Source organism: Tyto alba, unplaced genomic scaffold (genome assembly GCF_018691265.1).
Source record: "Tyto alba isolate M040663 unplaced genomic scaffold, T.alba_DEE_v4.0 Super-Scaffold_15, whole genome shotgun sequence".
Classification (NCBI taxonomy): Eukaryota; Metazoa; Chordata; class Aves; order Strigiformes; family Tytonidae; genus Tyto; species Tyto alba.
This window is the reverse complement of record NW_024881277.1, coordinates 4,413,791-4,430,060: the sequence shown is the minus strand read 5'-3', so window position 1 is coordinate 4,430,060 and position 16,270 is coordinate 4,413,791. Positions and strand designations below refer to the sequence as shown.

Here is a 16,270-nt window from a genome sequence, read left to right as displayed (position 1 = left end):
GATGAGGAGAGAGGTGGATGCAGCAGCCCTCAGTGAAAAGGGCTGCCTGGGACCCACACAAAGTTGAAGACAAATGCCAGTGTTCATCCTGCCACTGTGCTGGGACAACTCCAGACAAGAGGCCAGGCTGGGGACAGCAGATCTGCAGAAAAGGACCTGGGAGTCTGGGTGCAGAAGTGGGACAGGAAGCAGCAGTGTGCCCTTGGGAAGAGGCAGGCCAACCTCATCCCAGGCAGGATTAACAAAATCACAGCCAGCAGCTTAAGAGAATTGACTCTTCTTCTCTATTCATGGGCCCCAGTAAGGTTGCTGTGTCCAGTGTGGGTCTCCCCAGCACAAGAAAGACCTTGACAGGCTGTGAACAGTCCTGCAGAGGCTGGAAAGATGGTTGGGGCCTGGAGCACATTGTGTACTAGGAGAGGCTATGTGGGCTGTTTGGTTTTGAGGGTTGGGTTTTTTGGAGAAATCCCTCAGAGCCAAACAGCGGAGCAAGGGCTCAGGGGAGATGGTGGGATCCTTGGTCAATAGAGATGTTCCAAACTCATGGAGACAAGGCCTGGTGCACTTGATCTAGCACAAGTTGTCTGAGTATGGGCTTGGAGATCAACTTAGGCAGGAGCTATGGCACATCAGGTCTGAGGGTCAGTATGAAGCTGTTTTCTTCTTTGGTCATAATGGTGGTGGAGTTGGGTATCAGAGTTGTGCCTGTATGCACCCCCACTGCACTGAAGGCATTAGAGCCCAATAAATTTTTCCTTTTAAAAGATTTTCCTTCTACCTGTGAGTGCTTGTGCAACCCTCACAGCTTCCATCCAGCAGAAATCACTTCAGGCTGTCATGGTTCCCCTTTGTACCAATAAGAATCCTGGTGTGAGGACATCTTGAAGGGCTCACCCATGCCCCCAGCACAGTGTGAGCTCTTCTGCAGGAGTCATTCCTAGGCTGGCACTCATGCCATGGGCTGAGGACTATCACAGCCCATCTCCAAGGCCAAGCCTTGCCAGGACCGTGCAGGCAGGCCAAGGCGACCAGCTCCAAGCAGAGACACACCCTGTGGGTGCCCACGCAGGCTCACAGAAGGGCACCCACAGAAACCTCATCGCCCAGCACAGAGGGGCTGTGGCAGTGCCGATGGGTGGCAGTGGGCAGAGCAGGGAGGACCTCCTCAGCTGGGCTGGCCAAGTCCTGCTGCCCCACATGGCCCCACAGCCCCATGGTGCAGGCACTGCGTGGACCAGGGTGGTTGTTCAGGGTGGGGAAATGTCTGCCCAGCACAGACCCCGTGGCAGCCGTCCATGGTTCTTCCTCCAGCAGTGGCAGCCTCTCACCACCACTCGACCCTAGGTGAGCCCCACGTAGGGTTTTGCAGGCAGCCATGTGTAAGAAACTGAAAGAATTGTATGCCTCAAACAGTCATCAACACAGAAAAATTTGACAATCTGTGGCCTTTTTGATCAGTCTAAGGTACAAACCATCTGCCCAAGGAATCACAGAGTGTGTCAAAGGACGCGCGGCTCCTCTCATTTGCAGTTGTATTGCCAAACTCCTTAGATAAGCCTCAAAGGAGGGAATAGTGGACTCAGTGAAAGAATATGTTTGGGTTAAAGGACTAGTAAGTGTCCTGGGTTGAGTGAGTGGTGGAGATTTTTGGTGGCAGGGGAGGGGGCTATCGGGGCGGCCCCCTGTGAGAAGCTTCTCGAAGCTCCGCCAGCTCCACGTCAGCTCCACTTCTGTTTGGGAAATTGAGCCAATCGGCTGCGCCTCTGCGATAACGTATTTAAGAAGGGACGTGGTGAATGGGCAGTCGGACTTGTGAGGAGGAGTTGCTGCAGCTGCGTGAACACCAAAGTCAGTGGAGGAACGGAGGAAGAAAGGAGGGGGGAGGTGTGCCGGAGCAGAGACCCCCCTGTATCCTGTGGTGAGACGGCAGGGCAGCCCCCCCCTGCCACCCATGAAGATCTACGGTGGAGCAGACACTGATTTATGGCCTGTTGCTCCTGCTCGGCATAATCAAGCTTCTGTGCCTGAAGAAGACCGGGGTCTCATGGGAAAAGGTAGCCCTGCTGCTGTAATTCAGTGCTGGGAGGATCGCAGCATGCGGGGGAGTCCCACGCCGGAGCAGCTCGGGAAGGGCTGCAGCCGTGGGAGGGACTCCAGTCGGAGGAAGTTAGTGACCCATGACGGAGCAGTGTGGGGAACGTTGCGGCCCATGGGAGGAATTCAAGTTGGAGAAAGTTTGTGGAGGACTGTCTCCTGTGAGAGGGGGACCACACTGGAGCAGGGGGAACAAGTTCCAGAATCTTTCCCCCACCGAACATGGCAGAAGAGGCAACACTGAATGCACCCCCCATTCCCTGCCCCTGCGCCACTGGGGGAGGAGGTAGAAATAACGGGAGCAGAGCTGAGCCCGGGAAGAAGGGAGGGGTGGGGGGAAGGTGTTCTCAAGATGTGGCAATACTTCTCACTGTCTTACTCTGTTATGTGTTGTTAGTGTCTGTAATAAATGTATGGGTTTTTTTCTTCCCCTAACGAGTCTGCCTTTTGCTCGTGATCATAAAAGGGGGATTTTTCCCCATCCCAGTCCTATCTTGAACCCGAAGCCTGGCTCTCTGTCCCTTCTCATTACCGGGGGGGAAGGGAGAGAGAGCTGCTGCATTGTGGTTGGCTGCCAATCAGGCCTAAACCACAACAATAAGAGAGGTAAGTAACCAGCACCAGATGGACCTAAGCAAAAACTGAGGGAAAAAATAAGGGATTGGGGGATGAGTACGTCCACTGACTCAATTGACAAGGGTGTTGATGCACCCCGTCCCCCCACAATGTATGCACGGAACCCGTGCTCCACCTCTCCTTTTCTCTCATGGAAATGTGTTCGTGGAATACCTGCCTCTCTTGGTCTAGTATGCAAATCACCTGATAAAGATGAATTTAAAAGTCAAGAGAAAACTTTGCAGAGGGTGCACCCACCACCAAGATAACTGGACCTGAGACAATTCTGGAATGTGGGTGATGAACCAGATTCCTTTACTCTCTCTCTTCCTCTCCTTTCTTTTTTTTTTTTTTTTTTTTTTTTTTTTGTTTCTTATAGATTTATCAATAAGCAGCCACATTGCTTGCTATCCTTTTCCAAGTTTAAGTTGTTTCTATCACAAGTAAAACATTTTAAGCGGTTGTTTGGTATCGTTTCACCTAAATTTAACCTGAGGGGATCACAGAAACTTTACAACTCCCTGAGCTCCCAGTCTGGGTCGTAACACCTTGCTGCAGGGTCTGGTAGTGTCTGGGTCAGGAGAGATGGCCCAGGGCTGGCCATCACCCCTGCGGGCACTGAGCCCAGCAGGAAGGTAGAGTTCACCAAGCAGCAGAGGCCTCTGCCCATGGCTGCTTGTATCTCCAGAGATGGAAATAGCCAGGGCTGGTGAGGCAGCTTCCTCAGGGTGTCTGGGGACCACGGCACAGACCAGCTCCTCTCTTCTTGACTCTGATGGTTTGCATCCTTCTCCAAAAGGCCTGGCTGTGCACCGTGACCACACTGCTCTGTGCTCCCACTTTGCTCGTTGAGACAGCCCAGCTAACACTGGGTTTTCCTCTCCCAAGAAACCTGCCAGCCCAGCCGAAGCCCTCCCTGGCTCTGCCCACGACAGACAATGGGCCTGTGAAATGCAAACTGCTTTTTGAGGTGTGACACCAAAAATTCGGGGGGGGGGACACGACACATCCAATTCCCCATGCTTGTGAGGGATCTCACAGCTACCTGTAAAACCATTGTGGCGGGCAGGTCAGTGCTACATGTTTTGCCTTGTCCTTCGGGTGACGACCTGATCAAAAAGCTCTGTCTGACTGAGCCAGGGGAGAGGTCAGGAGTGGGCTGGGACTTGGGCACTCACCCCACAGCTCCAACCCTTCTGAAGGGCACAGCACCCCCAGGGAGCATCCCAGAGAGGGACAGCAGCCTCCTCAGTGTTCCCACTATTTGAGCTGGTCCAAAGGGCGTAAGGAAACAGAGGCCAGGCACTCTCTGTCTGTCCTGCATTTATGCTGCAAGTAACCCTCAGCCGTGGCTGCCTTTCTTCCCCTTCTGCCTCCCCACCAGACCTGCTGCCCAGGACAGCAGGAGACCCCCTGCCCTGGGGCTCCTCAGGCAGCTTCCACATTTCTCCAGTCTCCTTTCCCCGTGCCTGCTGCATTTTCACTGGCTCCCACCAAAATGCAGGGTCATGGCTTATGGGTGTCTGGATTTAGTGCTTTACTCTGGGTGATCCTCACCTTTGAGGGGTGTCTCATCTCCTGATTGTCCATTCACTGCCCACCCCAGGGCACACAGAGAGTTTCCATTCTTTCCTGACCCCTCCAGACTCCTTTCCACAGGGAACACTACATGCCATCAGCCCTGCTATACATGTGTCTACCTAAGAGGTAATGGAGAGCTCCTGCAGCATGTACACAACCCCTGGAAACCAGGAATAGTCTTTGAAAGCACCACCTGGTGTCCAATAGATCACACAGTTGCCACAAATTTATCACCCCAAAGCAGGAAGTAAATATTGAGAAAAGACATTTTTAAAAGTCCAATTCCTTGGGTTTATTCGTGGCAGCAGCTTAGTTAGGACAGCCCAGCCTTCAGGCACTGCATGCAGGAGACCCTTTTATTGCTGAGATGCTCTCAGGGAGGCCGGATCTGGTAGAGTGTTCAAGGCATTTGTGAAAGGGTCAGACACAACAGATGAAGCCTCTAGAGAAGTGGAATGAAGCCAAGCAGTTACCTCTTATGACAAGTATAACAAGGGAAAAATAAATCAGAAGTCTGACCTAATCCAAGTTGCAAGTAATCTGCAGAATAGGTGAGGCAGGTTACTGCTGGTGGAACAAGGTGCGTTGGATCAATTCCTTCACCGCATCCTTGAGCTCCCTGTTCTTCATGCTGTATATAAAGGAGTTCAAAACTGGAGGTACCACTGAGTACAGAACAGCCACCACCAGATCCAGAGATGGGGAAGAGATGGCGGGGGGCTTCAGGTAGGCAAAAAATGAAGTGCTGATGAACAGACCGACCACGGCCAGGTGAGGGAGGCATGTGGAGAAGGCTTTGTGCCGTCCCTGCTCAGAGGAGATCCTCAGCACGTCCCTGAAGATCTGCACATAGGACAGCACAATGAAAACAAAACAAGCAAAGGATAAAAATGCAGTAAACACAAGGAGTCCAACTTCCCTGAGATAGCTGGAGTCAGAGCAGGAGAGCTTGAGGATCTGGGGGATTTCACAGAAGAACTGGTCCACCACATTTCCATGGCAGAGTGGTAGGGAAAATGTGTTGGCAGTGTGCAGCAGAGCATTGAGGAATCCACTGCCCCAGGCAGCTGCTGCCATGTGGACACAAGCTCTGCTGCCCAGGAGGGTCCCGTAGTGCAGGGGTTGGCAGATGGCAACGTAGCGGTCATAGGCCATGATGGTGAGAAGGGAATATTCTGCTCCAAAGAAAAATACAAAGAGAAAGACCTGGGCAGCACATGCCAAGAAGGAGATGACCCTGGTATGCTGGAGCAAATTGGCCATGAAATTGGGGACAGTGGTGGAGATGGAGCCCAGGTCGAGGAGGGAGAGGTTGAGGAGGAAGAAGTACATGGGGGTGTGGAGGTGGTGGTCGCAGGCGATGGCAGGTGATGATGAGGCCGTTGCCCAGGAGGGCAGCCAGGTAGATGCCCAGGAAGAGCCAGAAGTGCAGGAGCTGCAGATCCCGTCTGTCTGCAAATGCCAGGAGGAGGAACTGGGTGATGGAGCTGCTGTTGGACATGGTCTCCCTATGAACCTGGGTGCCTGTACTAGAGGGAAAAGACAGTAATGAGTGAGGACAGACTTCTCTGTGAAAAACCAAAGAAATCCCTGAAATAGTCATGCCCCTTAGACACACTACCCCTCACTTTTTCCTGCTTCTTATGACTTACTCTGGTTTGGGCTGGCTGGGGCTGCTGTGAAGAGCAGGGCCTGTGGGCTCCCAGATGTTTTGGACATGCTCTAGGCCAGGCTCTGCCTGGGAGCAGGGGGCACGTAGGGGCCAGGTCTCACAGACTTTCTCAGGTGAATTCCCTCTGAACATTAAAGGGCTTGACAAAATCTACAGCCCCAATTCCAAGGAAACTTGACTGCATCAAGGAGTTTCAGGCTTTTGTTTCTGTTTTTTCTTTCAGAAAGCTCTTCCCTACCACCCCACCACCCCCACCCCAGCCCCATCTCCTCTGGGGCCTCTTCTGTGAAATCAGAAATGCTCAGCATCTCTGTTGTGCTCAGTCTGAGCAGCCACAAGTCCTGGGAGGAAAAAGGATTTGCTGGGGCTTAGCACAGGGGCAGGCGAGCTGGTCTGTCCGTTTGTCTTGTTCCCGAGTGCCCTGTGTCTGCCCCTTGAAATGGAGGGGGATTGATCTCTTGCGGTACCTGGAGAAGCAATCAGACCCCGCTGAGAGCAGAGGGATCCACTGCAGATCACTAAATATTTCACTCTGTCTCCCAGTACTTTAGCAAAGTCTTACCACCCCACTCCTTGCCAAAGACACAGAGTTCATTTTTCCAACAAATTAACATTTTCCTTCTTGTAGCATCTCAGGGATTCTCCAATGCGTTTTACACACAAATGCTGGGGGAGAGATTTCCAGTCTGCAGAGCGGCTCCCAGCTTGGGAGGACACCCCAAGGAGTCACCAAGTGTCCTCATGGTGGCATCTCCTGAAGTCAGCTCAGTCCCCACCCGCATGGGCTGCACAGCACAGAGCCCCACAGCTTCAAGGAGAGCTGGGACACCGGGTTCCCATGGACACGTCTGCGTGGGAGGACCCACGAGATGCACCGTAATGGCCCAGCTGGGAGAGGCCAGCAGAGAGACAGCCAGGCAATTGGGACAGCCTTCCCCTGTCCCAGCTCTGCCCGCCACCTCCCAGCCGGTGACACCGCAGGGCAGTCACCCTCAGCCCCTGTGCTGCACGGGCACGGGGCAGGAGAGATGCCCTTCACCTCTTCTTGGCGCTCAGGGGGGAGAGGAGGCTGCTGGTGGCCTGGACTCCATGGCTGTGAGGGCAGAGGCTCTGCTGGGTGGGAGAGAGAAGGGGAGAAATGTCAGTGTCACAGAAATCGGGAATGAAAAGTCCTTAATGCTGGGTTTAGCATTAACGAGCAGGCATTACTTTATGTGGCTGGGGACATGAGGGAATCATTCCACCTGACATGTCCACCGTACATTAAAGTAGCCAAAGCTTATATCACTCTCTTACATACATATTCATCAAAATTCCTAAAACTCATTATCATATATACATAGTTATTAGGCATGCAGTTTAGGTCCCCGAGGGGCTTCCATGGGGGTCATTGGTGGTCTCTAGCAGTCTCTGGTGGTGTTTGGAGAGGAGCCCTTCTTGAACATTTCCTACATATTAGAATTGGACTTCATTGGTTTATGTATGCACTTCTTATCTCCAAACTAGATTCAGCTAGTTCATTCTTTTTCAGAGCACCTTAATCTCCAAGGACAAGGGCTTCTCATTAGGAGTCTCCCAATTTACACACAGAGCCTCTCCATTTAGGCATTCCCCACGAGGTGTTTATCACAGTTGCCTAGCTGAAGGACTTCAGTGCAACAGACAACGTGTTACAGGTGTTTGACTGATTGCTTAAGTTCTTATGCTACCCTAAACAATTGGGGTTTTTTTCACCCATTTTCAAACATCAGGGCAAGGGACCTGCACTGCAGGGCATGGCAGGAGGTGCTAGTAGATCCCCTGAAACGGGATTTCTGATAAAAATCTCACTCCCTGCCCACGTCTCTGCTGCCTGGAGCTGTGCCTGCTGGCAGCCTGGTTTCTTGGTTCCCATCTCCTGCACGCACAGACCCCATCCCAGCTGCTGCGTGCTCAGCTCTGCCCTGCCCTGCAGACACCTAATGGGGCAGGGCACTGCCCAGGACCTTCTCTCTGCTTCAAAATTCAGGTAGGAATGGCAGAGAAAAACCTGCCAAGCCTGCTGCTGGTGATGCTGGTGATCTGTAAGCTGTGGGAGATTGCTCTGATGCTCCCAGACTCATTCACCTCTCAGTGAAACAGATCTGCATTGTCAGTACCTTCTCCAAACCAGTGAGAGTCATTCCCATCTCTCACTGCTCACCCAGGCAACCCAGAGTAGAAAACTGAAAGCACAGGCTCCTTCCCTTGCAGCTGAAGCCTCCCTTTTTTCTCTCTTGCAAGTTTCCCCCCAAGAGCTGTCCAGGCTGTCAGCAGGAGCTGTGGGCAGCCCTGACCCACACCTCACCTCCTCAACAGCACAATGACCCTGCCCTACCAGGGGTGATTGTGATGAAGGACAGCCCGGGGTGCCCCTGGCTGCACACCCAGCTTCACGCTCCTGCAGCCGTCCCCAGGAAAAGGGAGATGACATGCCCCGTCCCCCCGACCATTCGGCAGATAATCACTGCTCCAGAGAGCATCAGCCCTGGCATGTGCCAGCTCTAGAAGGACCCTCCCAGAGACTCTACCAGTACCCACCTGCAGCCAGAGACTTACCGTGTTAGGAGCTGTGATGATTTGTCCCCCAGTGAACTCTCAGTATCCTCCCACTCCACACTGTCTTACATCCCTCTCACTTCTCTCCTCTCCCCTTGTCACCCGTGGGCAGTGCCCTCAGCCCTGCCGTGCTCTGCAGAGATGCTGCTCCCGGGCAGAGCTGTCTCTCTCCAGTGCTTCCCGCTTGCCATCAGCTCCTCCTGCCCCTGGAGCCCGGCCCAGCCCAAGGCACCACTCTCTCTACCCCGCTGCTGTCCCTCGCAAGATCCCTGGTGCTCGAGGGCTGACAGCTCCCGAAAGGCAGCGGGGCTACCCCTGGGGAATGTTCTCTGAAGTCAGCTGAAGTAATCACCAATGTACCTCTCCCAACAGTGGAGAGAGACTGATTCCAACATGGTCTGGCCTGATAAAGCTGTCAATGCGTCTGTCTGGAAAATGGAATTTTCCTGTCCGAAACCAAAAAAAGGATGCATAGGGAGGGATAAAGAAGGAATTTGTTTCCCCTGTGCAGGGCAGGAATTTGGTTGAGGCAATGTGGGCATCTCATCCAGAGCTGGAAGCCCTTGGGCTCAAGCAGGACTCAGCTCACCCCATGCACCTCACATCTGACAGGATGGGGCAGCTTCTGGCATCTTCTCACAGAAGTCACCCCTGCATGCCCCTCTCCCTGCTGCTAACAAAAAACCTTGCCATGTAAACCAAATACAGGTGCCTGGTCATCCTTCCTATGATGTGCCCTCAAATACTCCAGGGTGTCTTTAATCTCAGGGTATGACTGCTGCTTGACATATTGAGTGTGTTTTAACCACTGAAAAATGGTTATTGTCGGCCTGGCTTGCACTTCCGACTCTTTAAAATCTTTTTCATTAGGTCTTGTGTACGTGACACAGCCTTTGAGGAAGGGATAACAGAAACGGAGGTGGACGGGATGGAAGAGGACTTACCAGGTGATCAGGGTAGATGCGTGTTACGGTCCTTATCATGTGTCATCAGTGCCAGTAAATGCCTCGTGGAGTTGATGTCATCAGGACTGGGTCATGGTCAGACAAACTGTGCTCCTTTTCACATATACCCCACATGGACATGTTTATCTGACCTAATCTCCAACAATTCCACAAACGAAAATAATTTCCATTTCTTAGGACCAGAATCACCCTGTTTTCAGAGAAACAATTTAAAACCCAAAGTGAAAAATACTTGTTCACAGAGAGGTCCAAAATATCTGGGTGTGACATTTAACAAGTGGGTCAATCGGAGGAGCCTCCCAGGGTGACCTTGCCGACTGAGGGTGGGGGTTTCTGCCTCTGGGGGTCTGAGAGTCTTTATGGGATGCCAGAGAGAGCACTGGGGATTGTGCCAGGCTTGCTGTGGCATGCCTAGGAAAGAACCAAAGGCAGGGAAAGGGAAGGACCAAGGTGGTTTGGGGAGAAAGAAGCATCGGAAAACAGGGGGAAATGGAGATGAAAGGAGCTGGTCACATGTGGCTGGTCAGTATACTGGTTTAGGCGTACCATGGAACTGATGACTCCAGTCTGTCCTGTCTTCTTATGAAATTCCATCCACCACAACTTTCTGGGGTGAGGAGATGTCTGCTCTTGGTACAGATAGAGGTCCAAGGGCCCATCCCTGGAGTGGGAAGCACGAGTCAAAGGGGCTCAGGCACCTTCAGGGCCAGCAACTGGAGAGATCAGGCTGTGTGCATGTGTCATGTTGGTGGGTATGTCAGTGGGTGGAACCACTAGTGTACATCAAACCAGCTTAACCAGCAAGTAGGAGAGTCCTGGGAGCCAGGTATTTTGAGACCCTATGTCTGGACTAGACCCTGGTGAGCCCAGAGGATCTGTGAGTTGGTTGCTCAAGGGAGAAAGTGGCCCAAAGCAGCACCTGGAGAAAATGTGGGGTCTTGCAGTCAGGTACTGATAAGGCCACAGGTCTGGACCTGGAGGGGAGGTTGCCCTTGGTGTGAGAGAGCAGCAGGAATGCATGGAGCTCTTCCTGGGGACTAACAGTGAGTTAGATGAGAGCTGATAGGCCAGGATCAGAGGGCAGAACAACATGGGCAGCATTGTGGGAGGATGGGTGGATTTCTGCTCCAGACCTCTTGATCAGGTAGATGAGGCCTTCTTCAGACAATTGGAAGGAGCTTCATGTCTGCAGGCCCTGGACCTCATGGCAGACTGAAACTGTCCCAACTGCCTCTGCTAAAGAAGTGCAAGCCACCCAGGAGGATTTTGGATCTCACTGGTGACATCTTCCTGACAAGGGTGACTGAGGAGCCAGTGAGGTGAGGTGCCCTGCAGCAGGACTTGATACTTGCAAACAAGGAAGAGCTTCTCAGGGCTGTAACAATCAAGGGTGAGAAAGTGGAGCGTAGGATGCTGAGAGAAGGGAAGAAAGCAAGGGGCAGGACGTCAGGAGAGCAGGCTTTGACCTGCTGAAGGACCTGCTTGGAAGAATCCCATGGGATACAGCTCTGAAGAGGAAAGGGCGCAGAGAACTGTTTGATGGTTAATGATCTCCTCTTTGCACTCCAGAACAGTCCACACAGACATGCTGGAAGTCAAGAAAAGGTGTCAGGAGGATGGCATGGATGAAAAAGGAGCTCCTAACAGAAACCAAGCATGAAGAAGAAGGACAGAGGAGGTGGAAGCTGACTGCATTTCAGGCTCAGCGGTTCTGTGATGTTGTGCTGGAGAGAGACATTTGCGTGTGCACGTGCTTGTCTGTGCGTGGAGGAACTGGGGGGATCCAGGTCCCAGACAGCTGGAGAACCTAAAACCAGCTTCTGGAGAGATCCTTATTGTTTCAATCTCTATACAACTGCAACTCCTCAGGCTGTTATTACATGAGAGACACCACCACCATCAAGGTGAGCTATCTGCACAGAGGCACTAACAGCTGACCAAATGGAGCTTCAGCCCAGGGAAACCTGAGAAACTCTGGGATTCTGGCCAACAGAAACCTCTTGAAGTTTACAAGGAGAAGTGTCCAGTCCTGCATTAGGAGGAAGAATAATCTCCTCATTTCTCAGGGCAGGCTTGTACCTGAGTAGCTGAGCAGGGACCCTGAGGAGAAGAGCCTGGGCACTACGAGGACACCATACAAGATAGCAGTGCATGCTGGCCACAAACAAGGCCACCTGCATACAGGTCTGCACCAGGATGAGCATGGCCACCCAGACTATCCTGAGACTGGATGAAGTGTGGTTTCAGAGATGGTGGAGGTTTTTCCCAAAATTGAGAAACAACATGAGAAAGGAAGAATGGCACAAAGTGAAGCTTTGGAAGTTGAGACTGGACGTGAGGATTTTGTGTTATGTTGAGTTACATCAAGAGTCTCTCCAAGTGCAGTACAATAGGCCACCCAGAAAGAGTCTGGATTAGCCAAAGCTTTGCATTCCAACCAACAGCCCGTGAGGATGGAGAGATATCAGTAAGGGTAGGAAGATGGTCAAGTGAGAGCAAGGCTGGTAAGCATGGTGGATGTCCCCAGACTTCAAGAAAACAAGTGCAGGCGTAGGCCACCATAGGAGAGCCTGTGGTGGAGATGGCCAAGGGAGCTGACAAGGTTGAAAGCCCCCAGAAGAGCTGAGCTCTTCCTCCTGTTGGCTCTGGCTGTTGGCTGTGTCACCAAGGCCTACCAGGAGACACCTAATCCTTACAGCACTGGGGCCTCATGGCCCCCTTGTCTCCACCCAAGAGCCTGGCAGGTATACAACCATAATCCTGCCCTTGGCATTGCACATCCCCACAAAACACTGCCCTGAGAAGAGCTCTGAGCCTTCAATAACTTCCTCAACACAGGTAAAAGATATCCCTCCCTGTCACTGTCTGGAAGCCCTGTCTGTTACTAAGACAATAAAAGATGGTTTTTATACTTAAGTCTTTTCCTGATAAAAGAAATGACACCGCTGAAAATAAGTTTCTCTCCCCATCTAAGGGGAACATCAGAGTTTACTTCAGTCTGCTTCAAAGTAGATTCCCCTGGAGCCCCAGGGACACCCGGAGGGAACCCAGAGGGGACAGAGAAAGTGCCACCTTGGGCTGGTCCCCTGCTGCTGAGCTGGGCCGGGCTCCTGGGCTGGAGGGAGCTCCTGGCAAGTGGGCAGCGCTGCAGAGAGACAGCTCTGCCCAGGAGCAGCTCCTCTGCAAAGCGCAGCAGGGCTGGGGGCACTGCCTGCAGGCACCCAGGGCAGAGCAGCAAGGCAGGGAGAGGTTCCAGGCAGCGTGGAGTAGGAGGATGCTGAGAGCTATGATTATGAGTCTTCTTCCAAAGTTGTTCTGAAGAACATGCCCAAGGAATAGACTGTTTCTTTGCTCAGGTGCTACCTGTTGGTGGACAGTACCCACATAGATGATGAACAATCTCCAGTTAACTTGCCTGGGGCTTTACAGCATGTAATAGGGCTGATGGCAGATGAGGGTTTTTTTTCTGGAAGGAATCAGGAGCTGCCAGTAGAGTGCAGGGGACCTGCAGGATCAGCATGTGCCAGGAGGTCAGCAGTGACTGAGCATAAACGTGTTCAAGGTGGGGGGGCCCAGGACTAAAGTGCTAAATCTAGGTGTGAAGTGCTGAATGAGGGCTCTGCACCCCCAAGGGACACAGCAGGCACAGGGAAAGGAGCCTGGTGAGTGATTTGTTCCACCATCAGTGGACTCTTGTAGCCTGAATCCAGTGCAGCACCCAAATACATCTTGTGGTGTTGGCAATAAGGCAGGGTACCTCTGAGCACCCTCCATGGCCACATAAGAGCTTCTGTGGGAGGCAGTCGGTGGCAGTGATGTCCCTGAGCTGGGTCTGCCTCCCAGCATGACCAGAATAGCCCTACAAAGTCACCCTGTGACCCCAGGCAAGCCCACTTGCTCTGCAGAGCAGCACCAGCAGCTCAGGGGCTGTGGAGAGCATGGAAAGCGGGTGCAGAACTGGCTGTCCAGGCCAGCACAGATGTGCCCACCTTGAGGAAAGGTCCTGTGGAGAGGCGGAATGTCCTGGGAGAAGAGCAGGAAACCGTGTGCATGGAGGGGAGACGTGGAAAGAGAAATTCTTTGCTGTGGGTGCCAGCTGAGGGCAGGGTGCCCTGTGGCTGGGGCAGTGGGAGCTACCTGAGGAATCCCAGGGCCAGGACTCTGCGCTGTCCTGGGGAGTGGGGCTGGCCCGGGGGCTGCAGGCTCCTGGGAGGGGATCTCCAGTCCACGACAGCAGGAGAGACACTGCCACTGACCTCCATCTCCTCCTTGCTGTGGGGCCAGACCAGACTGGGCTGCTCTGCTCGGCTGGGGAGAAGGCTGGGGAGTGGGGAGAGCTGGAAAGGCTGGGATGTCTGGGCTTGGAAGTGCTGGGCAAAGTAAAACACTGCTGTACCCCTAACATGTGTGAGTGTGCAAGGTCAGAGCACACAGCTGTGTCCTCCCACAGCCAGGCCTCTCCTGGGAGACACATTAAGGACCATCAGAGCAGGACCTGCTCTCTGCTGGTGTGTGCTGGACACCCGGGGGAAGCTGCCCCAGGGCAATCATCACATACCAGCCAGTAACAACCACCATTTCCAGCATGGGCCTCTCACCCCAGCTCAGAGAGGTTGTTTATCCCTCCATGGAGGGACACTGAGTGACCAGGTCAGGAGTCCATGTTTGCATTGTACAGATGAGTCGTGAGTATGCAAATTGTGTGCACGTGGGGAGATGAACCTGAATGAGCACAGATGCCCTCAGCTATTCCTGGGTATCCAATGAACGTCTGTGGGACAGACAGTGTCTCACAGTCACTTCACTTTGAGCGTACTGTCCCCTGAGAACCCACCAGAATGCAGCACTGGGATGTGCTTCCTTGAGCTGAGGTCCCCATGTCCATTCCTCATGCCTCGGGGCACCTCAGAGGAGTGCAGAGCAGGGTGGTACACTGCGAGGCTGAGGTGCCTGCCAACCTCTGGGAGCGGCAACTGGAGGCCAGAGAGACACTACAGTTGTGAGAGTGCACTGCCTCTGCGAGTGCAAGGGAAGGACTCGTGCCTCTGAACACCCCTGTGGGCATGAAGAGCACATGAGGCCAGCTCAGATGTGGACATCTGTTGGAGAATGGCTCAGAGACAAGGGTCCTGAGCCCACCGAGCAGTTGTACGATCAGAGCCTGTTCTAGGGGCTGATGCTGCCTCGCTGATGCTGGGCCTCACTAGGGTTTGCCCGCAGCTGCTCGCAGCTGCTGATACATGAAGAATGTCAAGGACGCTTCGGCCTTGTGTACCGTGGTGTGTCGAAAACAGGTTGAGAGGAATTGGGAATAGTGGTCTGAGAAACCCAGTGTTATGGTAACGGTGGTCTGAGAAACATTGTGTTATGGTACTGTTGTGTGTCGAAAACAAGTCAAGAGGAATTAGAAATAGTAACATGAGAAACTTAGTGTTATGAGAAGCTTGTGCTGTAAGCTAACTGCAAGTAGGTGGACCGTGTGAATATGACCTTTAGAGCTTAAGTCAATCAGCTAGTGACTAGTAGGCATAATAATTATCATTGTCTGTATAAATATATGTACCCTGGACCAATAAAGACACATGTAGATTGATGCTCTATCTCCCACACTGAACCCGTCTCGGCGTGTCGTTCGTCCGCGGCTCCGCAAGCTGGCGCCTGAACAGGGACCTGCATAGAAGAATAACACGGACGGAGCGGCGGACCCAGAGAAAACAGCAAACACTGAGGAATTCGAGAACGGACCCAGAGAAACACCAAATACAGCAGTGTCCGGGGTCCACGAGCTGAGACGGAGAGGCGCCGGCCCCGGCAGCCCCGGGAGAGTACGCGGAGAGAAACCGGCTGGAGCGGCCCCGAGAGCCAGCGGAGCAGCCCCGAGAGCGGAGGCGGAGCGGCCCCGAGAGTGGGCACAGAGCGGCCCCGAGAGCGGAAGCAGAGTGGTCCCGGAAGCAGGCGCGGAGCGGCCCCGAGAGCGGGCGTGGAGCGGCACCGGAACTGAAGCGGTAAGGAGCCGACTGCGGCAGCCCCAGGGGCGGACGCGAAGCGAACGCAGAGTGGCCCCCTGAAGCGGAAGCGGGGAGGTGCCGAAACTGACACAGAGGGGCGCTGGAAGATGACGCGGAAAGGCGCAGCATACAGCAGCAGCAGAAACGAACGCGGGGAAACATCAGAGACAGCAGCGCCTAGCCGATCAAGAACGATCAGACAGTGGGCCTCCGACGGGTCGTTCCAAGGATCTGAACCGAGATAGAGGGTCGCTCTCCGCAAGGGCTGCTGGCAAGAGCTGCAACTGGTGCCTTAATCACAGAGCATCAGCAAGATATCAAAGTAAGGGGGTATTTTTGTGCCTTAATCAAGGAGCACAGGCCGGCGGGAGTATTTTTGTGCCTTAATCAGGGAGCACAGGCCGGCGGGAGTATTTCTGTGCCTTAAACAAGGAGCACAGGCCGGCAGGAGTATTTTTGTGCCTTAGTCAAGGAGCACAGACTGGCGGGAGTATTTTTGTGCCTTAAACAAGGGGCACAGGCTGGTGGGAGTATTTTTGTGCCTTAGTCAAGGAGCAAAGGGCCGACGGTGCCTTAATCAGGGGTGGGTCGGCAGTAACGGTACTGTGCCTTATCCAAGGAGCACAGGACCGGAGGTGCCTTAACCAAGGAGCACCAGGTTGACGAGATGGAACAGGAGGTAGCCCTGGCTTTATTACAGCACTTTTTAGAAAAGCGGGGAGTGGATTGTATAAAATGACTCGTGGGTTTAGTAACAT

The 16,270-nt window shown here is 53.3% G+C and overlaps 1 protein-coding gene across 1 annotated transcript; it reads right to left on the bottom strand.

The window, feature by feature from the left end:
• Positions 1-4,851: 4,851 nt before the first annotated feature.
• LOC122153009 (olfactory receptor 14J1-like) lies at positions 4,852-5,409 on the bottom strand (the record flags this gene model as incomplete). Its single annotated transcript, XM_042789138.1, has 1 exon — positions 4,852-5,409. A coding segment is annotated over one exon (558 nt), but the record flags the coding sequence as incomplete, so codon positions are not given.
• Between the last annotated feature and the right edge of the window lie 10,861 nt (positions 5,410-16,270).